Source organism: Haplochromis burtoni, unplaced genomic scaffold (assembly GCF_018398535.1).
Source record: "Haplochromis burtoni strain Fernald_Lab_line unplaced genomic scaffold, NCSU_Asbu1 Contig_189, whole genome shotgun sequence".
Taxonomy (NCBI): domain Eukaryota; kingdom Metazoa; phylum Chordata; class Actinopteri; order Cichliformes; family Cichlidae; genus Haplochromis; species Haplochromis burtoni.
The window spans coordinates 830,089-855,746 of NW_024582550.1; the positions used below are offsets into that span (position 1 = coordinate 830,089).

Genomic DNA, 25,658 nt, shown 5'->3' on the forward strand with positions numbered 1-25,658 from the left:
TTACAATATAAAGCACCCTGAGTCAACCGTAGTTGTGATTTGGCGCCATACAAATAGAACTGATAGCTTCTTCTTTGCATTATAGAGCTTTAACCTGTATCTGAATGGCACTATGAACTGTGTTCACAGACAGTAATCTCTCTCATTTAATGCAATGCCATCCGAGGGCCCAAAGATCACAAGTATTAGCCTTGTCCCTTGTGGACAGAGATTTCTCCAGATTCTCTGGACTTATTGACAACAGTACGCATGCACTGTAAAAGAGATATTCAAAGTCTCTCTTAATCTGAAATTGCTCTCTGATTTGTTGTTGTTCTTTTTTGCAGATTGGTGAGCCTCTGCTGATATTTGTTTCTGATAAACTCTACATCTCTAAGATGCTCCTTTTATACCCAGTCGTGTTACTGATGTGTTTTTGATTAACCTAATTAGTTACAAAAACTCATCTTTTTAAACTTGCTTTTGGTTGATTTTTATTTTTGTTTTAGCTTCTGTGAAGCACTTTGTGATTTTTGTCTTGAAGGGTGCTATATAAATACAACTTTACTTACTTGTTTTGCAGAAATTGAAGAATTGGACTGCATTTTATTAAGGCTGATAAACCTTGTTGGGTTCAAGACAAAGATACTGAAGTTTTGATGTCAGGGTTAACTCTAAGTTATTTATGTAAAACTCCACATTTCTGCCATCTGTGCTGAAGACTGTAGAGATGACAGTGGACTTCAGGAGACATCCTTCAACACTGCTCCCCCTAACCATATCAGACAGCCCGGTGTCAATTGTGGCGATCTTCAAGTTCTTGGGTACCACCATCTCCCAGGACCTGAAGTAGGAGACCAACATCTCCTCCATCCTCAAAAACACCCAGCAGAGGATGTACTTCCTGATACAACTGGGGAAGTACAGTCTTCCACAGGAGCTGCTGATCCAGTTCTACACTGCAGTCATTGAGGCTGTCTTGTGCTCCATCACAGTCTGGTATGGAGCAGCCACTAAACAGGACAGGAGCAGACTGCAGCGGACTGTACGGGCAGCAGAAAAGATAATCGGCGCCCCCCTGCCTCCATCCAGGATCTGTACCTCTCAAGAACCAGGAAACGGGGAAAATCATCACAGACCCCTCACACCCTGGACACAGACTTTCTCCACCTGCTGCCCTCTGGCAGACAGTACAGAAGCCTGCAGACCAGGATCACCCGACATAGGAACAGTTTCTTTCCCCTCACCATCTCCCTCTTAAACAGTTGAACTGTCACACTGCTCACGCTGCCAGACTTCAACTGCACCTTATGTACATTCTGTAGTATTCATTCCATTTCATTTTATCCTGTATTTTATGTGTATAAAATTTAGATGCTGTGATTTCAATATTAATTTTAAAAAAAATGACCACTGAGGGTGGCACAGTGGTGCAGTGTTTAGTATTGTTGTCTCACGTCAAGGAGGTTCTGGTTTACACTTCCTGGTTGGCTGAGGCCTTACTGCGTGAGGTTTGCTTGTTTTCCCTGTACCTGCGTAGGTTCAAAATCCTTAAAGCAACTTTGTTTACTAATCCTGCCCTTCATGCCCCTCCCTCCTAAATATACAACTACTTAAGGGCACTTGGAAGGGTCCCAATGAGATTAAATGGATAAAATCCCTGCTGCTTGTCCTGATCTTCTGGTCGTAAAGTCCAATGTGTTGTCTTTGCTGTAACAAACAGAGGAAATTCCTTCTGTCCCCTGACTTCCAGGAGTCACCATATCAGCCACAGCTGAGCCATCAAACAGGAAAACCCCGTTTCCCCTGAGATGTCAGAAGTGGCTGCAGGATCAGATATTCGTGGATTTACCATGTGTTGATTACACCCCTTTCAAGTCTTTCTTTTAATGGTTGTTTTCCTCTTTTTGTTCTGTTGCATTTCCTGTCTTGGACCACAGCTGATATGGCTTGCTCAGAGAACGCTCAGCTGCAAACATGTTTGCAGAGCTCCTGCTATAGTGTCAGCTCTCTCTCAAAGTGCACAAAGGATAATAAAACATTCCCATTTTCTCAGGAAAAAACAGCCAAAGCGTGGAGCTCACTGAAGAATCTGGACTATCCTGGGATTAAAGATGACTGCCCTAAAGGTGAGAAGACACCCAAACCCCAGCAAAACATGAACTTAAATGTAGGAGGGAAAGTGTTTTACATTCCAAGAATGTGTGCAGTTAGATATCCTAACACTCGAATAGGTTCCTTAGCTCTCTGCCGGGACCAGGCAAAACTCCTCACCCTCTGTGATGACTACTCTGTGTGCAGCAACGAGTTCTTCTTTGACCGGGATCCTGCCTTCTTTCACCACATCTGCCATTTCTATGCAACCGGAGTGCTTTGGATCATAGTGGAAATGTGTCCCATCAGCTTTGAGGAAGAAATTGCATACTGGGGCCTGAGCCTGAAGGACACACAGCTCTGCTGTTGGATGGTGTTTCAGGAGAAGGTAGATGAGTTGAAGGAGAACCTGAAGGTGGAAAGAGAACTAATGGCTGAGGTCGAGGTAAAGTACAATGATGAGTATTTCAAGGACATGATGTTTGGGGACGTTCGGATGACTATGTGGAACATTGTGGAGAATCCGTACTCGTCAACTCTTGCGAAGACTTTCACGCTGCTCTCTAACCTTTTCGTGCTCTTGTCCATCGCTTCAATGTGTCTCAACACTGTGGAAGAACTACAGTCGTACAGAATCGATGACAAAACCTACATGGAGTGGGGAGAGATCGTCACCATTGTGTTCTTCACCTTTGAGTATTTGATTCGTCTCATCACCACTCCTGACATTGTATTATTTTTGAAGAGCGGACTTAACTTTGTGGACATGGTTTCAGTCATGCCTTATTTTGTCCAGATCATCTTTGAAGCCTTTACTGACTCCGAGGATGTGAGTGCACAGGAAGACCTCAGGGCCATGGCCCGGGTCAGTAAGCTCAGCCACGTCCTCAAAATTGTCAAGTTGCTGCGGATCTTTCGGATTTTGAAGCTAGCCCGCCACTCGACCGGCATGAGGGCCTTTGCATTTACTCTGCGGAGGTGCTACCAGGAGGCCTATTGCATTTTTCTCTTTATCGCCTTGGGAATCTTCACATTCTCTGCTCTTCTGCATTCAGCAGAAAGGGAAACCGAAGGCTCTCCCATCAGCAGTATCCCGTACGCCTGGTGGTGGGCAGCAGTAAGTATCACTGTCTGTAGCTATAAACGCCACATCTCCACGTCTGCCTTTGACTTTTTCTTTCTAAGCAAACATCTGCCTATTATGTGCGCTAATAAAAGGAAGGTTCAACACCAGCCGGCCAGGCTTCTACCTTTCTACCTTTAAAAACCCGCCTTCCAGCCAAATGGCTTTTAGCTAGGCTTTAGCTTCAGCCAAGTGGAAGCTAAATTGGCTAGTCATTCATATGTAAATTAGGTTGTTATCTGGGAATTCTGGAGGGGAGTGGGGGTGTGTGAATGAGGGGGTGGGGGAGCTGCTAAAAGCTGTGAACTTCCTTTTGTGTTCGTCTTGATGCATTCTCAATCATCCAGGGAAATAAATCTCCAAAAGTCACCAACTTGGAGTGTTTCAGTTTGCCATCTTAGGGAGAAATCAACACACATGGGTGTAGTGTCCTTTGTTGCTGAGATTTATTGATAAAAACAGTACAAAAAACCAACCATTTGTACACATATTTACAAATAATAATAAAAAGTGAGTGAGTACATTTCAACATTTTCAGCAATCACTCACAATCCTGGCACTGCCATGGTATCTGTAGTCTGCATTTCCAGTGTGTGGGGATCATTTGTCACCAACTGCATCACGTGCTACAACCCTGCATATCACCGTTGATGAACAGCTTTTCCCATCAAAGACTCGGTGCTGTTTCCTGCAGTATATTTCAAGTAAACCTGACAAGTTTGGGATCAAGTCTTTGGGTGGCTTGCAACCTAAAATCCAAGTACATTTGCAATGTCTTCCCATATCTTGGCAAGGACCCCAATCGATCCCACGTGGGGAGAGACTTTCGAAAATGTAGTTATGAGGCTGATGGAACCATTCCTGGACAAGGGCAGAAATGTTACCACGACAATTTTTTCACATCGCTTTCACTTGCGCAAAAACTTCTTAGACGGAAAACCACCATCCTCGGCACAGTCAACAAGATTCGCAGGGAAATTCCTCAATCCACTAGACAGACAGATCGCAATGAATTCACCACTCAGGTATGTTGCAGGTCTTTTGTGGTTCTATGTTTATGTGTTTCATTGTGTGTAAAAGGGCTATGGAAATAACAATTTATCTTATTTCTTAGGTGTTTTCAACCTCTGCTGCCACGCTGACGGCGTATGCGGCCAAACGGAAGAAGACAGTCTATATTCTTAGCAGCATGCACAGCGTGGTTCAGACTGATAACACCTACCAAAAGGAAGCCAAACACTGTCACCCTTTACAACAAAACAAAGTGTGGCGTGGATGTGATGGACCAGATGGTTCGGGAGTACACTGTCCGCAAGGAACACGGCGCTGGCCAGTTGCCGTGTTTTATAACATGATTGACATGGCAGCACTGAATGCACATGTGCTGTATCAAGCATGCACCGGGACGAAGGAAAGACGGGTGGACTTCCTGGTGGCGCTTGCAAGAGAGTGGCTCACTCTCATGTAGCTGGGAAGAAGGCAAGAAAAGAACAGTTGCTTTGGACACAACCCTCCACACCTGAGCCCTGGAAAAGAGCATGTGTCAGGTCAAACACAAACTGCAAGAACAATCATGCCACTGTGCGATGTGTTCACTGCTACAGATACACATGTGGTAAATGCAGACTACAGATACCATGGCAGTGCCAGGATTGTGAGTGATTGCTGAAAATGTTGAAATGTACTCACTCACTTTTTATTATTATTTGTAAATATGTGTACAAATGGTTGGTCTTTTGTACTGTTTTTATCAATAAATCTCAGCAACAAAGGACCTACACCCATGTGTGTTGATTTCTCCCTAAGATGGCAAACTGAAACACTCCAAGTTGGTGACTTTTGGAGATTTATTTCCCTGGATGATTGAGAATGCATCAAGACGAACACAAAAGGAAGTTCACAGCTTTTAGCAGCTCCCCCACCCCCGGACAAACAAAGAGGCAGTTGGCAGTTAGAAATTAGCAATCATTCACACACACCCACTCCCCTCCAGAATTCTCAGATAACAACCTAATTTACATATGAATGACTAGCCAATTTAGCTTCCACTTGGCTGAAGCTAAAGCCTAGCTAAAAGCCATTTGGCTGGTAGGCGGGTTTTAAAGGTAGGTTTTAAAGGTAGAAAAGCAAACTGGCTGCTCTCGGGGGCTCTAAGTGTCAAAGAAATGTGTACTACAGCACCTAAGCCCTAACCCAAACCAGCCGCGTATTTCCTTTTGCAGTCTTTTTTCACCTACCTACTCTTCCCCTGAGCAATAAGTTGAACATTCTAACACCTACAAGTGTGACTTTCACCTGTCTAGAAATGTAAACACTCTCTAGATCAAAGGTTATTATTCCACTACTTATTAGTCAAACACAGAAATTAATTGATTTTCACAAATGTAACATGCAGTGATCTGTACTTATGTTTGGCTTAAAAAACTAAATTCTTCTCAGCATTTTTTTAGTCTATTTGCATAAATTTCTTAAATGTCATTTCATGAAAGGCAAACCCTGCCCAAACTGTTTTCTCATAAAGAATTAGAAGATGGCGATCCTAACACTGGTCAACGGAAGTGGTCTGCTGTCTGTGCTTTTTCTTAAGTATTTTGACACCTGCTAGAGCCACAAAGAGGCTAGGGTGTAGGTTTTGATGGAAGCAGCAGCCTGATTGTACAGAACTGTCCAATAAAGTTACACATTTTAATGTTTATACTTGCACTGCAGACTTCAGATAATGTCTTTGTGTTGCTTTTGAAGTGAAATTAAACAAGTAAGTGTCGATTCAGCAGATATTTTCAAGGCCAGCTGTACTACTTGTTAGTGTAAACTTTTAATTCATTCTTAGAATCAAAAATAACTCTGATTAAAGGAAACATTCCTGGAAACTGAACATAGGATTTTGTTTCCCCTTTTCTCTCTCAGGTCAGTATCTCCACTGTGGGCTACGGGGATGTGGTTCCTGTAACTATCCTGGGCCGCATCGTGGCCTTTGGATGCATTACTTTTGGGATAATCCTCAACGGCATGCCGATTTCTTTCCTGTTTAACAAGTTCTCTGATTACTACAGCAAACTAAAGACCCAAGCTTACAATTCTACCTCAGTCCAGCGCCGCTTTCAGCTTAAGAAGAGACTCAAGCGTAAAATGGATGCATGGTTCCATCCCTTTGAAGAAGATGACACCACAGCCCAATCCCCACGCTAAGTGCATCTCATACATGACCACTGTGTACTGTGAACGTGCTGCAGCCTCAAGCTGCCTTCAAAAATTAAAATGTGGTGCAAAAAAATTTAACCTAGCACATGTGAACGAGGGCAGGAAGAGGAAGTGGAAAGTTTCTTTGTACTGATGCAATTTCAGGCCTGGTAGTTTCACAACTACCACATGCACCACTGTTTCTTTTTCATTGTGTATGTATCTTGTATGTAAGTAATTCATGCGATTGAAAAGGAGCCTGGATGTCCAACCCAGGTATTTTAACCTCAGGTGAATCCATCGTGATGCTTATCTTCCACCTGACACCAGTGAATTATAAATAATGAATGCCTGCCAATGACACCTTCTTTTTTAAGCATGTGTCACATGCGACTGTGACATACCAAACAGGGCTAAAAGGGGTTTCTGGTTACCATATAGGTTACACTGTAGATTTCCCCGCTAAAGCAAAATTGTACTAAGGAATAATGACCTTGACACGATGTTTTGGTGAAGGTCAAATTAAACATTTCTGGATAAAATGTGAGCAGGTTTTGACATGTGCCAAGAGGAAAATGTATTCTCTCTGTTCCCAAATGACTTGGGATTAATAAAAACAAATGAATACAACAAAACTTGCATCTATTATGTTGCAGTATGTTAGCCTCAAAGGTTAAGTAATAAATTACCAACAATTTTTAAAAACTGTCCTTAAAATAGATGTTTATTGAAAGAGAGTTGCATTTTCTATGCAGTTTCTTTACACTCATGTCACTGCTTGATGCCTGATAAAAGAAAATGTTTATATGGCCTTATCTGAGCTCTGTACCAGGAAAATAAAAGGTCATTTTCACATTTAATGTCTGGGGGGAGGACTTCACAACAGTTCCTGTCATTAGACTGGTGCTCCCAGTTCTTCACAGTGTTTACTGTAAACATTTCTATATGTCACTTTTATTTTGCCTTGTGTGTCCTGTGGAAATTCCATTTTTTTAAAGTCTTGATGCATGCTCAATCATAGCAAGTAAAATAGTAAAAGATATAACAGCAATGGGCTGTGAGATCAGTTTCAAATGCGTCCTAGCTGTTCCCGTACTCCTGACACACAAGGGATCACTAAAGTGCTTAGGCAGCAGTTGTCCTTCTCTCCTGGATACCTTGGAGCTTTCTTTTTGCCAAAGCTGGGAAGGCTTTGACAAATGTTCAGCTGGGCCTACTCAGGGCCTTCTTGATGTGATGTTCTTCTGCTTTCCTGGCCACTCGGTCTGTGGGGATGTAATTTGCTCCGTGTTGTAGTGTCCTGATGACACCCAGTTTATGCTCCAATGGATGATGAGAGTCAGACTGATTACACTGATCCATGTGTGTTTACAGAACACAACACCTTCTCAAAAAAATCCAAGGTGTTCTGGATATGGTGTTTAGAGCTGCCTGCTAACGGATTGAGGATTGAAGCCAGAAACTTTGACATGTTATAGGGGACCGAGTTGATGATACAGACAATTGGTCTGTATGTAATTGGGGAGATTTAAAGTTGATACTTGCCCATTATATTTAAATGACTTTGATAGTCTGCTGTAGGGGTAGACCCCACTATTCCATAAGATATCACTTCATTTGGTGGAGTGCGCTGTTTAGTATACAGGTCCGAATTCTCCAGCAGGTATTCACCCGAGTTGACATCTGGTGACTAAAAAGCTGCATATCACCTTACAGCCACATATTTTTCCAGATTCGTAGTCAACTGAGCTGTGCATGGTTTCAGTCTTTAAAAGAGATTACACAGCATATTACATCAGGTATTGCAAACTCACACAGAGCATAATACATTCAGTCCTAGCACTGGTGACTTTTTAATCCATATTTCACAGTGAAATGCAGTTAGTCTGGTAAGATTAAGCTTTAGATTCTTCCCCTTCCCTGTCTTTCTCTTTCATTTCTCCAAATTGCTTTAGTGTCATGACAGCAGAAACTATAACCGCATTTATATTTCCATATACTACAGCAGTATTTTTATGCTATGCTTAACTCAGCACTTTTAACCCTTGACTAAAAAAACAATCCCAAGGCCGATGGCAACTAAACCTTGAGGTTCACGTTCTATGTTTAGTTGTTATGCTTCACGTAAACATGTACATTTCAGTGTAAATATGAACTGAAATATTTGTAATTTTCTCACCCAAGTGCTAAAGGTTGAACACGCGAGGCAAACATGCTCGATCAATTCAAAATTGCAAAATTATTCAATTAAAAATCATTCAACGTGTGGGGATAGCAAAGTAGGACAGCCTCTGGGATTAAACATAAACTTGAAGGGGAACTTGGGATCAGGTGTTTTCTGTCAGGAATCAGCAGGGAGTGCGAACACTTTTAGTATTCAACTCTTGAAGATGTTTGACTTATCATTGTTGATGCTTGGCAGCGTGGAAAATGAGTTTTAAAATGTACAAAAGGTCCTTGAAAGCGTTTGGAGTCCTTCTAGCCCCGGTCAAAAAACTGTGTGCAAAATAGAGGAAATTTAAGACCATGAGCGCTTAAACAACGAAGGTCACTGGAAGAGTAATAATAGTCATGGCAGCACTCCAACGAGGAAGAACAGGCTTTCAGAAAGAACTTCTTTTTATTTTGGTTGAAATTTACACAGAAGCATGCCTGAAAAGTGTTGTATAGACAGAAAAAACCAAAACAGAAAGATGAAGAAATATTTTCACGATAAATCCGAAAGGGATTAAAAAGCTTTTGAAGACAAAGTGCAGGGAAATATTTAAATCTCAAGGCCAAGCCCTTAAAAGCATTTTACCATCCACGTGAGTTAAGGTCTTCTTGTTTTACTGTGGTGATATTTAGCTGTGTCCTACAGCGAAGTACTGTCTCTACAGATACGACTAACCCTGCAAATAGAGTTTTAACTATATTAAGTGTCCCATTTCAAATTCAAATTCAAATCAAATTCAAATTCAAATTCTATTTGTCACACACACACAGTATGACATGGGGGGGTGAAATGCTTGTAGCTGTGCAATGCCCGACCATTTGGTTGAAAAGGAAGCTCAAATCTTTAACTGGATAATGTGATCTTTCATAAATTCTGCTAAAGGATTTCCTTAGACTGCGTTGTGTAAAATGCTACTAGTGGATGTATAAATGGTGAATACCTCAATCACCCAAGCACTTTTTCTAAGTACTTTCTATCAAACATCCACACGCATTCAAAATCCAGTGGATTTAGTATCTTATCCAAGGATACTTTAACATGCAGACCAGAGCAGCCAGGAATAACCACCAACCTTCTGATTAGTTGATGACGTGCTCCACCTCCTACAGCTACAGCTAACCTAATAGGAAATAACCTTTACTTTTAAGGTTTTATTATTAGGTAATCATCAGTAGTACATTTTATTTAAGCAGAAAATAGTCATAGCGGGATGATCGCAGATCGTTACCGACAGGCAATAGATGAGGAGATGACGCACGGGGCGGACAGAACAACGCCCTGCAGTGCAGGGACCTGAGCTTTTCAGCCACCGGATTCTGGATTCACTATTAGTCTGACTTCACTACAGACACAGGAGAGGGGCGATCTTCTTAAACTTGTAAGTACTGTACACAGCAGCTTCGCGAAGTGCTGTCTCTGTGCCCGTGCGCGTCCTCGAATAAAGTTTCCGTAAAGTAACGGGATCTGACATAGGGAGCATCACATGTTTAGTTTGTACTCGGCGTAATTGGGATATATTACTGGCTATAATAACACAGTTTCCTGAGAAATTACGCATAGACGACAAATGCTGTTTAAAAAAATTTTTTTTTGGAGTGTCGCTTTTTAAAATCTCTTATTTTATGAATCTTAACTGTCCCCTAGATTAGTTTACAATAGTTTAGGCATGACTCGCTACATGAGAACTCGACGAAAGCTAAATATAAATGTCTTCTGATGCTTCAGCCATGCGCGACGTGTTACTTTGCTTACTCTGCTTACTTTGGCTTCCACAAACTCTGTCTGGTTTGTGGAAGCCAAAGGAATTTAAAAATTCCTTTTACAAACTAATAATCGTCGCTTAAAGCTCGACTATTGTCTATTCAACAATATGACACTATGTAAAAAAAAAAATAAAATAAATCAAAAAATGGACTTAAATGTTCACCAATGCTTCTTTTAATCTCCCGATGGTTTATAAAAATTACATTTGTTTAATACGCCTTCTGTGTGATGGAGCTGGCAGATATTAACTAAATACTAAATGGCACCATCTTAAAACAAACTGGAGAACAGAGACAACAAAGACCAAACAACAAAAATAAAATATAATATTTTGGCAAAAAGATTACAGCCTGTGGCTACTGATGCTTTGATGACAACACACTATGAAAGGATTTAATAAGAAATATATATAATAACCATATCGGACTTGCAGATTAAAAAGTAAATAGGCATATCTTCTAAATCTCTTCAAATGACTGTTGTACCCGGACATGTTCAAGACTGAAAGGAGCTCTCATTGTCTGAAAGTAGAAACACCACAAAGTAAAAACCACATTACAAGTCAAAGTGTTAACCAGACAAGTGTACTTAAAACCTGTGCAATCATGCTCTACCTTGTCCAGAAGACTAATTTGAATGCTGTTTATCATTTTGCTTTTTACAAAACTAGCCTTCTGTATTCGTGAGTCTGCACAGTATGTAACTGGTTAACAATTGTCCTTTGTATTGTAACAGGAAATTGAAATAAGCATAGAAATATTCAGCGATCCTAGTAAATAACACTTTCACACACAGCAAAAATAATTTTAAAATAGGCCTATATGTTATTCATCTTTTTAATTGTTTTTGATGTCGTGGCTGTCACAAATCAAATACTCACGACACTGTGCAGTTAACTTCCGTTTTCCAGTCCATTTTTGTGGAATCCAAAGCTATGCCCATTGTTCCCGACTTTACCCTGATGTTGTGCCAACTACACAAAAATCACGCAAAACAAAAGAGGAAGAAAACTAGTAACAGTTAAAATGGTCAACACTGAAAATTCTGCTTTAACCTCCTAAGACCCGAACTCTTCCACGACATGCATTTTTAATTTCTCCTTGATATTTGGGCATGTTGAGGCCCAATTAATGTAAAAACAAAGAATTACCAGATTTTTTTTTAAAGAAAAATAAGAGCCACATATGAGGATATTTGTTTAAAATTTTGATAGAACAGTAGCAATATAATGTCCTTGTAAGTAGAAATCAGGCCCATGTTGAGCAAAATTGAGTATTTTGGTCTAAATAACCCAAAATGTGATGTCCACATATGTGGACACCAGGTCCTAGGAGGTTAATAACAACATAAAGCAATCTGCCGCAGCTGTCCTACCGCACTAACATGCTTAAGGATTGCTGAACACTGTTACACTGCACATTTTGAGTTTTATTGCTGTCAGATTTGCATTTAAAAAACACACAAAAGCCTGTGTGGACCGGGAACTTCATTTTCTTTCTTTCTTTTTCCCCCCTTAATGCTTCTTTCAGAATGACTGTGTGGTTTTATTACTCAATGTCAGAAACAGCCTATGTAACATATTCCATCCATTCTGAGGACACAAAACAACATTTGATTTATTTTTATTTTGTGTGACAGCATCCTGTGTGTGGATTTTTCAGGCACATGTCCAGCTGCTTCATGTCTGCTCTGAAGCTCGGTCTCCTCACTCCTGCTGGCTTGTCACTCTGAGAGTCATGTCGTGGTGCAGGTGAGTTTGCATTCCTGTTGCCCAAGTGTTTTTGTATGTTTTTTCGTGGGAGGGTGTTGCCTTCATTTCAAATTAAAACCAAAATGTTAGTTTTGCATAAGTGTTAAGCCACAGCCCATGAGGTGTCAGGGCTACAGCAAAGAATTTGATAATTAAAATGATGCTTCAGTCTTTTGCAAAACAAACATCAACTGTACTGTAAAAAGGATGTGTGAAAAACATATGCTGTTACATGCGTGTCGCATTTTGTGTGCATGCACAAATATTTTAAACGCAACACATGTTCTGTTTAATTTAAAACAGGAACCCATGTCAACCCATGTGCACCACATGGTCTACCATTAAGGCACCAGCATTAGCTCTGTTGGAAGGAATATAACACCCATTGCTGCATTTTAAGCTGTTTGAGGATTGATTTTAACAGGTGAAACCTCAGTGTAGATCTCAGCCTGCAAACACGATCACACCAAAGTGACACAACCCTTACTGATACAGTATCACATTACAAGACAAGACAAAGGCAACATTATAATAAGGCCCATTGTAACGATCACTGAGCTAACACTGGTACGTGATCATTCTAGAGTTAAAGTGCACGCTGTCCTCATGTTTCAGGAAATCACAAGTTTACTCTTAAAACCACATTCAGAGCAAAGGATCATATTCTGAAAAATAATTTCACCTTATGCCTATGCCACAGATATAGAGAGCAATTGTAACATACAAACAAGTCAACAAGTGTTAAAAAAACCACTGTATTGTTAGCTAATAAAGGGAACACAAACAAATTGCAAGTTCCTTGCAAGTTATGCCCTTGTCAGTGTAATGTATGCTACAGTTGCGGGTTTAACCACATCACCCTAAAGGAACTTTCAAGAAGAATGCGAGGGTCTTATGCACTGCACAAGTAGTACATAAATCTATAAGGCTTTGGCTCACATCTTTGTGTTCACTGCATGCTTGTACTTGCTTCTACTCAATAACTTCCTCAATAAGTTAGTCTAGTTTCATTCTGATCTTAATTAATCTCTGTCTTTTGTCTTGTCGCTACAGAGTTTTGAAGATGAAAACCATCAGGGCAAGAAATGTATTGATGGTGGTAGCACTCGGGCTTTTGCTCCTTCACCTTTGCAAAGATTTTGTTGACCATAAAACTATAAGTTTCCACGTAGATGTTAGAGAGGACCACAGCCGACTGACGCAAAACACCAAAAACAGCACATATGTATTCTCATGGCCAAAATGTCAACAAAAAACATCTGCTGCCAACATCGCTGAGTTCAACTCTTTGCCTAATTCTATCAAGGATTTCCTCTACTATCGCCACTGTCGCCACTTCCCCATGCTACTGGATGTTCCGGACAAATGTGGAGGAGCTGATAAATCTGGAGAAGTCTTTCTTCTTCTGGTCATTAAAAGCTCTCCGGGGAACTACGAACGCAGAGAGGTGCTGCGCAAAACGTGGGGTGAAGAGAGGTTACACAACGGTGTGTGGATTCGACGGATCTTCATCTCAGGAACGACAGAGAGCGGGTTTGAGAAGGAAAGGCTGAACAAACTCCTGGAGCTGGAGCAACAGGAGCACAACGACATCCTCCAATGGGATTTCAGTGACACATTTTACAACCTTACATTGAAGCAGATACTCTTTCTTGAATGGATGGAAAGGAACTGTCCCAATGCTCACTTCCTGTTGAATGGTGATGACGACGTCTTTGCCAACACAGACAACATGGTCGAGTATCTGCAAAGCCTCAAGGACAATGATGGAAGCCAGCACCTCTTTACTGGCCATCTGATCCAAAATGTTGGCCCTATTAGATCACCAAACAGCAAGTACTATATTCCTGTTCAGGTGCAGGAGTCAAACTCGTACCCTCCTTATTGTGGTGGCGGGGGCTTCCTCCTCTCTGGCTATACAGCTTCAGTCATTTACAATATGTCCCAGTCTATTACCATTCTTCCCATTGATGATGTTTACATGGGGATGTGTCTGGCCAAAGCAGGACTTGGCCCCACTTCCCACATGGGCGTCAAGACAGCAGGACAACACGTTCCATCCCACAGTTTAGACCAATACCATCCTTGCTTTTATAAAGAGGTTTTACTTGTGCACAGATTCCTTCCAGCTCAGATGTATCTAATGTGGCACAGAGTACATGATCCAAATCTAAGATGTGGTCTCTCCAGCCAATAACATTTGTAGCACCAAACTTTAACTTCTAGGCAATAATAGAGCTTAGTGATGTTCCGGTTCCTCCTGCTTCCAGCTCAAATGAACATGTAAGTGTTTGTTTCACATACTGTAAAGAGAAAAAACTTTTGCTGGACAGAAGGGACTGGCACATACCTTAAATGAGTTGACAACATTTGAACAGGCAGGACTGGCTGTTGCGTTACAATACAATACATTATATTTTGTCTTTGTCTCACCAAATCTTGTACCTTTCTTTACCAGATTGTCTAATATTACTTAATAGGTACTGATTGGATTGCTAGATTTCGCTTTTTCTTGAAATGCCCACTTACTGCACAGAAAGAATGAATGTGAATTTTAAGTAGCCATCAAGTGTAAAGTTACGCCTCATTTTGAGAATTCTCATTGGAAAATGAGTCCACATTTAAAGTCATTGGGTCTGATTTTCTATATTTTAGTATCACATAAAGTTCAGCATAGCTACAGGTGATACAGACTAATAAAGGCCATGTTTTAGTAGACAAAAGCTGCCAGCTAGAGTGCAGCCGTGTGTTAGCTACCTTGTCCTGAGATTAAGGACATGAAAAATGGCCAAGAATTGAAAAGTTGAGTCTATATTGCATAATTTACTGAATTTCTATCACGTAGAAAATGAGCCAGGTGTAAGGAGAGTTACCAAGTTAATGTTAGCTGCCTGTAAATCAAATGTGAATTTTAAGAGCTGATTGTAATATTTAATTCATACTTTCTGTTGGATTTTTTTTGTATGTCGCGTGCCAGCCAGTGTGAAAATCATGAACAGATGACATATAATCAACCAATTCAAATGTAAAGCATTGCGGAGTACTATGGTTCATCTGTATGGGTCTTTTCATGCTACGATTGTATGGAGGAAAGTACATTTAAATTATTGGTTTACAATAAAATACAGCAATGATATGAAAACATTTTATTTATGTATTGTTTTTCTGCACAAAGTTACAAAGTGCTTAAAATATACTGAGACTTTTCCAAAAATAAATACATACATTAAATAAAACAGGACAAATAACAATGCAATTCATCACCTAAAAAGAACGATTGAACTCATGTTTGAGTTGGTTTGATATTTTAAGTTCTACATTTGGTAAATTTTACACTGCAGTTTAATTGTACCTGTAAACCTCTGAACAATGCCCAGCTCTAGATCTGGCGCTTGTGTTGCCGCAGATATCATCCAAAATCATTTCTCAGGGTTTCTTAAGAATAAAAGGTGTAATATATATATATATATATATATATATATATATTTTATCTTCTTAATTCTCTTTGTTCTGTTAAGCCTTCTTTATTTTGTTTGTTTCAGCCTCAATATTTCTGTTACACAAAGGGATTTGTGCCTTACATCAGTGTTGCAGAACATAACAACTGGGTGTCGGTAAAAAGCCGTTACAAGTGGTTGCCAGTAGGCAATCCAATGCAGGATCACTGTTTCATTAAGAATCAATATCTGTTGTTGCAGATTCAGTATGCTGAATCGAATATATGCACAAATGTTCAAATCTGTTTGGGTTTAATGCTGCTAAGTAATGGGCTATATGTTGTACAGTTAAACAGCTTTAAATGCTAACTGTGAACTGCATACACTGGCAGTACACAATCTTATCGTTTTAAATAAGATGTATGCATAATGTCCTTGGACCTTTTTTGTTTGGGTGTACCTGCGCAAGACATTTTGGAGGATTATTTTGTAATAAACATTGGGATAAATATTTATAAGCTGCCTTGGATTTTGTTCATGTCTGTAAAAAAAATTGTTATATAATTCTAACCTTACTTAACACCAGGTGGAGGAATGTGAGGAGACTGTTTGGGTCCGTTTTAAATTCGTTAGGTTTTTTAAAAGATGTTAAGAATTAAATTAAGGGAGGATGAAAGCCAACATAACAGACAAAGCAACGCTAACTGAAAGCAACGCCTACAAGGCTTGTTTTTTTTCCCTCTCAGGGGAAGAGGTGGGCCGGCGGTTACTGTGCCCTTTTTTCGGTCTTTAACTCAGCACCTGCTTTGCATTGCCCAATCAGTGTTTGGTATTTAAGGATGTCTTTAATGGCAAATAGGTTACTTTAATAACTGTTCAAATAGTTACTTGCATTTTCTCAGGTAGACGGAAGAGGATAGCTGGTATTGCTAATCTGATTCAAACACTCTATGGAAATGACAGCATGGACAAGGACTTCCTTGTTGGATAACTGCCCGCCTGTTTGCTGCCCCTCCAAATCTCATGTACCAGAAAATAGCAAGTTGTATAAAAGTCAATTGTCTGGAAAAAGTGTTAAAGTGTATATCATTAACAAGAACTCTTTAGCATGTTCCAAAGGCAAAAATGCACCACATCAGCCATTTTTGAATGCCCAAATAGTCATACTTTGCTAAGAAGCAAAACAAACCCTTTTTTAAAATTATTTTTTAACTTCCGTCACTTCCGAGATCTAACATTTGACTTGCGAGGTACGAAGAAACCACAATTTGTCACACAGCACTCCAGTCACACGCTGTGTCCCATCAGCATCTTTTCAGACTTGTATTTTATCAGTTCTGCTATGATCTGAATGTGTGCATTCGAACTTCTTCCTGCAGAAAGTAAGAACATGAGCAGCATTTCCCAACTGTTTCATGCATAGAAGTAAAACATGCATCAGCTGTCTGTGCAACAGCGAGAGCTTCACTTGCCACAGGCAGTGTTGATGAGGGTTTGCTAGGTGACTCCACCTCCAGGACATCTTTTCCTATTTAAATATGGGGTGGCTCCTTTATTAGTCAGTGTTGAAGTCACTGTATCAGATAAATTTGTTTGCTCTGAGAAAATGGAGAGGTAGCATTTTGAAAATTCATTTGATTCCAGGTTATCTGTGGCTTCGAGTGCAGGACACACTGTACAATAATCAAAACATAATCAAAACATCAAAAGGCAACTGGAACATAAACCATTTGAACTCCTTGAATTGGAGTGTTTGTATGTCAGGAGGAAGCCTCACTCATCATCGGTACTAAACCCACGAGGGGGGCCTGGCAGCTGACCACGCCCCGTCACACATACTCCTTTGTACAATGTTTTTTTTTTCTATCGCCACTATACTTGCACGTTGGAGTTCATTATCTTGCTCTTTGAGACAATGATATGTAGTCAGGAAACGCTGGTCTGATCAGTATGACACCAGTCTACTTCCTGAAACACAATCCTCCTGAGTACATAGTATATATTGTGCAACTGTAGATTAGTAGACTGGTTGTTGGTTCAGTGTATAACTAAGTGCCTCGTGTAAAAGTCAGATAAGTCACCCATGCATAGAATAAAGTGCATCATGAAAATATTTGTGATTGGATAAATGAGGTCTCTAGTAAAATTAGATTGCATTTTCTATTTCCTTCTATTATCTTCTTCCTCGTTTACCTTTAAACAATAAAGATAAAAGGGCCTCTTTATTCTTTGCAAGATAATATGATTTTACAAAAGCTTGAGATTTGCAGCATTTGTTAAGTTCCCGCCACAACAATTCAGTCGACTTGAAGTGCATGGTGTTGCAATGGTTCAGCTAGACTTTGACTGAATCATTGCAATGCCTTGATTTTTGTTTTTCAGACATGTGATTATGGATTTGCTTAGGATCACTGTGATGTTGCACGACACAATTTCAATCAAGCTCTTGTTATCAGACAGAGGGCCTCACATTTGACTCTAAAATACCTTGGTATAAAGGAGTTCATGTTCACCTCAGTGTCTGCAAGGTGCCCAGGTCCTGTGGCTGGAAAGCAAGCCCTAATCATCACCTCCCCACCCCTGTGCTGACAGGTGGTAAGAGGTGTTTGTGTTGATGTGCTGGTTTTGTCCAAAGTGGTGTTGTCCATTATGTCCAAACATTTCCACTTTGGCCTCGTCTCTCCAAAGGACACTGCTCCAGAAGTCTTTGTGTAATATGTCTTACACTGTTGTTCATTTGAGGAGGAGAATCTGGTTGGAACCAGTTGTGTTGTACTGAGTTTTATTATCATATTTAAAACCTTAAATTAAAGAAACAATGTAGTTTCTTTATCTTACGATTGCACAAGCAATGTTACACCTATTCTGCCATACTGGATCTTGATCTATATATTCTTCTCTAATGCTCATGAAATAACTAAAATGTGGAAATGGATTAATCAAACCGTCATGGTCCTCGGCCTCTGAACCAGTATTTTCAGTGTGTTCTATTTTTCTTGGATTTAAGAAATTATATTCTCTTTCCTAGAGCTTCTCAGTTCATTAGTTTCTTTATCTGTTCCCTGTGTCTGGGTTTCCCTCCCTGCTTTTGTTTCCTTCTTTTAATTTGATAGTCCCTTATCCCCTGTGTGTTATGCTATGCTTTGCCTTCCTCGGTTCATTGGTGGATTTAGTTCACTTGTGTGCTTTCCATCTCCCTGATTACCCAGGGTATATTTTAGCTCTCTGTCTCCTCTTGTCATTTGTCGCAAACTCCATCATGTTGAATGTCTGCCTCGTGTTTCAGTCTCCTAGTTGATTATTAAGTTGATTATTACTTCCGTTCCCAGTTTCCTCCTTGTCTCCTAGTCTGTAGTTTTCCTTTAAGCAATAAAGCTGCTTTTGAGTTCAGTTCTGCCTCTGAGTCCTGCATACTGGCTCCACAAACAGCTTTAAATGACACAAATGTGAAAACATTAGAAACATTTTTTTTATTACAGTGGAAAAACAGTCCATATAAACGTAACGCAAAAAGTAAGGAAATCTGCTATTCTGCTATTCAGTCTTGTTTGGCGTCCTAATTTCACACACGATTTTTACAGATCAACCATTTCAGAGTATTGAGCAAGAAGATTGGTATAAAGGAAACACAAACATGGCAACAAAACAAGCTCTGAAACTCATTTTAATCTGAACCAAAAACCACTGTCAGTAGTGATGTGACGTTCTGTATCGAGGCTTCGAAGCTTGTGTCGAGTAATGGAGGGGGCGTTTCCGCGATGCGCGTATCGAGGCTTGCTTCATTTATGGGAGGAGCTGAAAATGATGACGTCCGAAGCCTCGCTGCCCGGCTGTACCACGTGACTGGTTCATGAAGTGATTCGAACTTTGCCGCGAGATATGACAGCGATATAAACCCCTCAGACTTCATTCAAAATGTGGGTGTTTGATGCAGAGTTGCGGTTAGTGAGAGTTTGGAGACAGTTTGGAGGTTTATGAGAGTGAGGAGAGAAAGTCAGGAGAGAATGGAGCCAGCTAAGAAGAGGAGGATGTCCTCCCCTGTGTGGGAACATTTTGATCTTATTCCCCCCAACAAGCTATGTAAATTTCTACAGAAGATGTATTTTCATAATACTGATGGTGCAATACAATTTATGTTAAGCTGTCTTGACTTTTGTACAAGGTGAAGTGTTTACTATGTGCCAGGGAGCTGGGATATAACAACAACACCTCATCCATGCTTAGGCACTACAGAGCTTTGCATGAGAATAAGGGGAACACCGATTGTGGAGCAAGACCAGGTGAGCCATCAAATGCCATGATAATATAGGATGCAGTAATGTTACTAAATGATATAACAATATTATACAACTGTTATAAGTTACGTGTGTGATATTTATATTTGTGCTTTGTCTTTATTGTCTTTCCTCAGGAGAACAATCTCAAATAGATGAAGACCTGGTTACCATGGTGATTGAGGACTCCCAGCCATTTAGCATTGTGGAGGACAAAGGATTTAAAAGATTTGTTAAATCATTAAATCCTAGCTATGTTCTCCCCACTAAAAAGGTCATAAAAGCAGTGAAAATGTAGTTTTTACAGAATAAAATGTGAACAGGCAGGACTGCTGTCCATACCTCAACGTTACAAAAGCACAACCACTGTCCACACCCCAACCACACCTCACCTCACAGTAAATGATCATTTCCATTTTAAGCATTTCCAAATAATCATTTTCCATACTGCCAGTATAAATATACACTGTATACTGCCATCACTACAATATAGATGTCTTACACACTCCTTTTGTTGTTGACATTTACAGGCTGTGTGCAAAAGGCCACACTCTTCAAATTCATGCCAACTAATATTTTTACGTCCAGTAGGTGTCCTACTAGAGCAAATGAAGCTTCAAGAAGCTTTGCGCTGGGGTGAACCAATTGGATGAAAAGCTTCAGTGCTTCATGAAGCTTCATCTGCCCATCACTAACTGTCAGGGCTCTGTGTGCGGTCAGGTGGAAATGTGGATCCAAATGCAGGACTCCGAGACAAAATGTAACTGAAAACCAAAGCTTTTATTGCTGGCATGAAACAAAAACAGAAACCAAACAGGAACACAAAGGCAGGATCTGAGGGTACGACGCAACACTGAGCACAGGAAAACACAGGGCTAATATCCACAGGGTGGTAATCAGGGAATGGACAACAGGAGGGAGACACAGCTGGGAGAAATGGGACTAACGAGACAGGGGAGCAGTAGAACTGAACACACTCACATGAGACACAGACCTTCACAATAAAACATGAAACAACAAATCCTTAAACACGGATAAACAGAAACATGAAACTCTAATAATAATCATCATCATCACCACCACAAACACTACAAGAGAATAAGAAAACAATCCATAATGCAAAAACACACCAAAACAAAACAACTCAAAATACTGGGTCAAACTGGCCCAGAACCGTGACAACCACAGCACTTTGGACAGTATGTGAATGAAAAAACAAACAAATAAATACAAAATTTTTTATACAAAATGTCTCAACTTTTATTTTTATTAACAATTACAGCACTGACAGTTCGGTTTAATGTGGCTTTTTCCTGCATCTAAGTGGGCACCTGCCTGTGCTGGTTCAGCTTGTTTGAGCTCTCCTTATTTAAAAACAGCCAAATACTTTATACATAAACTTTCAAGTTTAATTTCAGTATTTCAATATTTCCATCTTTTACAAATCAAACAAATCAGCTAAACTTGAAAACCATCAGCAAAACAAGCAGAAGATTAGTACAAAAAAATAAATAAAAATCAGTGCAGTCCCAAACAGTCATTAACCCTCTAAGACCCAGCATATCAAAAAACTAAGATTTTTTGGAACTGAGATGTTTATTAACCCTGATGACAAAATCCATAACAATTCTTTTGCTATATTGTGTTGTGTTTGATACATTTTTATTATTATATTTATTATATATTTTTTGTATTGCATATGATACACTGGTCATTTTTGGCAACTTTTTGTTAACAACAATGTTCATTTTAGACAAAAAAAATTATGGCAAGTATTGATCATGTTAATGAGATAGAGGTCTCAGAATCTCATGAATCAAATATGATACAAAGGGCATTATAGGTTTAGGTTTTTTTTTTAAAAGCCAAGTACTTTATATGTAAACTTTCACGTTTAATATTAATATTTAATCTTTTAGTAGTAGTACACTCGAAGGCCATCAGAAGGTAGCATTGGAATCGTTTTATGATTTTCATCTTTTAGAAATCAAACAATCAGCTAAGCTTGAAAATCGTCAACAAAACAGTCTAGTACAAAAATTAAATAAAAATGAGGTCAGTCCCAAACAGTCATTAAGTGAAACAGGGTTGTTTTGGTGTGTTGTCAGCTAATCACATTTACCCAAGTGCAGTTTGTAAGTGCGGAGGGTGGAGAGAATTAAGAGGCCTGGGTAAGAAAAATAAAAACTAGAGAGAAGAGTACTGAGGCCATGGTGAAGAGAAAGAGTGAATAGCATGGAGAGTGTACTTTTCTGTCTGTTTATCAGAACCTTAAAACCTGTAAATCTAGCCCTTTTTTAAATACATATATTATTAAATGTGGGAGTGCACGGTCTATCCCATTAAAATATTTGAAAACGTCAGAGCAGATATATTTCTTTATCATCCTGTTTACGTTAATGCAAGCACCGCCTAGTCGGCTCGGTGCAACCCTCATATCTTTGGGCGCAAGAACAAACATCCGTTCTTGCAGCTATGAGGTTTAGGGTGTGGCAGCAGACAGAATAAAATCTTTTTTAGGAAGTGACTAGCTTACATTTAAACTATACAGAAACTGCAAAACTAAACTGTGAATTTTGGATTCTCAAGTGATCAACATACTATGCCTGTCCTGGGAAATTGAAACTTGGATTAAATCTGGATTTTGATGAAGCTAATCAGACAATTATCACATTTCACCACATCTCACTGCATTAAGGTTTGTATGAGTTAATGTGGTTATTATTTTAAAAATATAAGTATATGTGTCACCTGTTGATATTATAGCAAAAGATGAATCTATTTTCATCAACCTGACAGTTAGAGAAAACTGAAATGAGGTCGGTGAGTCAGTAACTGATTTGTTCCTCGGCTGTGCCTTAGTAATTACTTGTCCTAATGGTTTTGATGCGTACCTTTTTTTCTGTTATTGTTGTTAGAGTTCTTCCTTGTTTTGGTTTGCAGAGTTTAAAGGATGAGAATAAGAAAGTCAAAAAATCTCCCGATAGCTGGAGTTCTTTTTTTATTGATTTTCCTTCTTTGGAGGGTTGGATTTTTCCACCGTGGGTTTGACTTTGTACCTGTGACTACCAGAAGCAAAGGCGTTCAAAAGAAGACACCTATGAAAAACTCTCATATGTCCTCGTGGTCAAAATGTCAACAAAACACATCTACCGCCAACACCCCAGGATTCCAAACACTTCCTCAGCATATCAAGGATTTCCTCTACTATCGCCACTGTCGCCACTTCCCCATGCTACTGGACATTCCGGACAAATGTGGAGGAGCTGACAAATCTGGAGAAGTCTTTCTTCTTCTGGTCATTAAAAGCTCTCCGGGGAACTATGAACGCAGAGAGGTGCTGCGCAAAACGTGGGGTGAAGAGAGGTTACACAACGGTGTGTGGATTCGACGGATCTTCATCTCAGGAACGACAGAGAGCGGGTTTGAGAAGGAAAGGCTGAACAAACTCCTGGAGCTGGAGCAACAGGAGCACAACGACATCCTCCAATGGGATTTCAGTGACACATTTTACAACCTTACATTGAAGCAGATACTCTTTCTTGAATGGATGGAAAGGAACTGTCCCAATGCTCACTTCCTGTTGAATGGTGATGACGACGTCTTTGCCAACACAGACAACATGGTCGAGTATCTGCAAAGCCTCAAGGACAATGATGGAAGCCAGCACCTCTTTACTGGCCATCTTATCCAGGGAAAAGGGCCTATTAGAGGGAATAACAGCAAGTACTATATTCCTGTTCAGGTGCATGAGTCCGACTCATACCCTCCTTACTGTGGGGGTGCAGGCTACCTCCTGTCTCACTATACAGCTTTGGTCATATACAAAATGTCAAAATCCATTAACCTTCTTCCCATTGATGACGTTTACATGGGGATGTGTCTGGCCAAAGCAGGACTTGGTCCTGTGTCCCACATGGGCTTCAAGACTGCTGGACTGCACATCCCATCAAATAAAGTGGATCTTTATGACCCCTGTTATTACAAAGACTTTTTACTAGTACACAGATTTCTCCCGGCTAGGATGTATTTTATGTGGCATAAAATACACGATCCTAATCTAAAATGTGGCGATAGTAGCAATCGCTGAAGATTCATATTTTCTTTGACTTTTGTCAATACTGTATTTGTTATAGCATCTCAGAAAAACTGTAGTGCTTTGCTTAAGTGAAAACTTCAAAGACATTTTAAGTAGCATTTCGATGCTAGTAAATGGCCTGCATTTGTATAGCGCTTTACTTAGTCCCGAAGGACCCCAAAGCGCTTTACACTACCCATTCACACATAAGTAAAAGCAGTTTTATCACAATTATGGTTGAGTAACAGCACAGAAGAATTATTACCCACTATTATTCTGTCAAAGGCTTGGTAAGATAAAACTATGGAGTCAAAGGTAATGAGAGATAGAGAGAACACTGTGAAAAACAAATTTGTATGTACTTTTTGGTCCTTCTCTCTAGTCTTTGTTGTGGTTTATTTCTAATACGAATATAATAATACAAGTTTTGTAAGAGAGAGTCACTTTTAAGAATAATGTCTAACAGCTGACATCTGTGTAAGTCGACCCATGTCAAACTGGTTTGAATGTATTGGGTTAATCATTGTATCAGTCAATCATAAATGTATTGGGGTGAAATTAAGATAAAATCAAAATACTGAAAAAAACAAGCATGTCTTGAAATTCTGAATTATATTAATATACTTATATGTAAATATACTTACTTTATTTCTACCATTGTGTGTAACTGGACTATAAGCTTTAAGAATTTCATACAAGTCAGGAATGCAAAACACAGTGTATTACAGTGTACAATGAAGAAAATACAATATTGCATTAAAAAATCTGCACATTTTTAAGCTTAAGTTTCTGTAATATTTCAAACCCGTTCAGACACAGCTAAAACTTAAACAAGCTGCTTTTCAACCTTACATTCTCCTTCAGTCACTGGCAAAAGAAAAAAGTGCAAATTATTCTGAAATAATACTTAATACATACTAGAGATGGCACGATACCACTTTTTTATGTCCAATACCGATATCATAAATTTGGATATCGGCCGATACCGATATGAATCCGATATAGTGAGTTTTTTAATCAATATAACTGTTTTTTTAATATCTTGCTGCTTTTTGTATAAGTTCATACTCAAGTTAAAAAACAAACAAACAAACAAACAAACATTAAAGCTATTCTGTTATACCTGTATGCAAAAAATACACTGCACCCAAAATATTTAATAGTTCAGCAAAACTGATCAATCTAAAAAACTTAAACCTACTCCATCCTCCCTATTCTGGTATTTTAAAGAGTAAGCAACCTAACTAATAGGCTTCTAAAACTCCCAGCAAAAAAAAAAAAAAAATAGGGAACCACCCCCACCTCATGATGCTTAATCAAAATAATCAACTTTAATTTGATGCAGTGTGAAAACAAATGCACAGAAATCAATTATTTTTCAAGAGTAATTAAATAGATTCAACATCTTTCTTCAACAGAATTGCAGACTGCACAGATGGTACCTTCTCAAAGGAAAAAGTACTATAGCTTACTAGGGTATATTAGACTTAATAGTTACTATATAACAGTAATGGACTTCTATACATTTTACATCAGATTAAAACTTTGGGTGTAAGATTCAGATAATTATTTATTAAAAGCTAGACATTTTAAACGAGAATAAGGACGTATTTCTTTGTGCCCCCCTTTCCCTGTTAATGCCCTACCTGGCCCCCTGGCAAAACTTTGCTAGACCCGCCCCTGCACAGTTACCAGATGTCAGCGTAAAAAAGGATCCTGGTGTTATTTGTCTCTCAGAAACAGTTCATAACTTCCCTTTAACTC

The 25,658-nt window shown here is 39.4% G+C and overlaps 3 protein-coding genes across 6 annotated transcripts; all 3 read left to right on the forward strand.

Moving 5' to 3' along the window:
• The first annotated feature begins 1,175 nt into the window (after positions 1-1,175).
• Positions 1,176-9,345, forward strand: LOC102305715 (potassium voltage-gated channel subfamily V member 2). The gene is made up of 2 exons (XM_005934848.3): positions 1,176-3,190; positions 6,104-9,345. Exons 1-2 carry the CDS (start codon positions 1,925-1,927, stop codon positions 6,383-6,385), a joined length of 1,548 nt encoding a protein of 515 aa, XP_005934910.1. The 5' UTR covers positions 1,176-1,924; the 3' UTR covers positions 6,386-9,345.
• A 372-nt stretch (positions 9,346-9,717) lies between these two features.
• Positions 9,718-15,249, forward strand: LOC102304700 (N-acetyllactosaminide beta-1,3-N-acetylglucosaminyltransferase 3). 4 transcript variants are annotated; one of them, XM_005934846.3, is made up of 4 exons: positions 9,798-9,969; positions 12,017-12,105; positions 12,409-12,529; positions 13,159-15,249. In XM_005934846.3, exon 4 carries the CDS (start codon positions 13,169-13,171, stop codon positions 14,300-14,302), a length of 1,134 nt encoding a protein of 377 aa, XP_005934908.3. In that variant the 5' UTR covers positions 9,798-9,969; positions 12,017-12,105; positions 12,409-12,529; positions 13,159-13,168; the 3' UTR covers positions 14,303-15,249. The 4 variants fall into 4 exon arrangements, with proteins under 4 accessions (XP_005934906.3, XP_005934908.3, XP_005934907.3 ...); XM_005934844.3 differs by lacking the exon at positions 12,409-12,529 and having other exon boundaries at positions 9,718-9,969; XM_005934845.3 differs by lacking the exon at positions 12,409-12,529 and having other exon boundaries at positions 9,811-9,969; positions 11,994-12,105.
• Positions 15,250-22,759: 7,510 nt separating this feature from the next.
• On the forward strand, positions 22,760-23,921 carry LOC121815346 (N-acetyllactosaminide beta-1,3-N-acetylglucosaminyltransferase 3-like). Its single transcript, XM_042225922.1, has one exon. It carries the CDS (start codon positions 22,770-22,772, stop codon positions 23,904-23,906), a length of 1,137 nt encoding a protein of 378 aa, XP_042081856.1. The 5' UTR covers positions 22,760-22,769; the 3' UTR covers positions 23,907-23,921.
• Positions 23,922-25,658: the final 1,737 nt, after the last annotated feature.

Coding starts and splice junctions, on each gene's coding strand:
- LOC102305715 (XM_005934848.3), top strand. CDS start 1,925: ATGGCTTGCTCAGAGAACGCTCAGCTGCAAACATGTTTGCAGAGCTCC. Junction 3,191..6,103: donor ACGCCTGGTGGTGGGCAGCA/GTAAGTATCACT, acceptor TTTCTCTCTCAG/GTCAGTATCTCCACTGTGGG.
- LOC121815346 (XM_042225922.1), top strand. CDS start 22,770: ATGAGAATAAGAAAGTCAAAAAATCTCCCGATAGCTGGAGTTCTTTTT.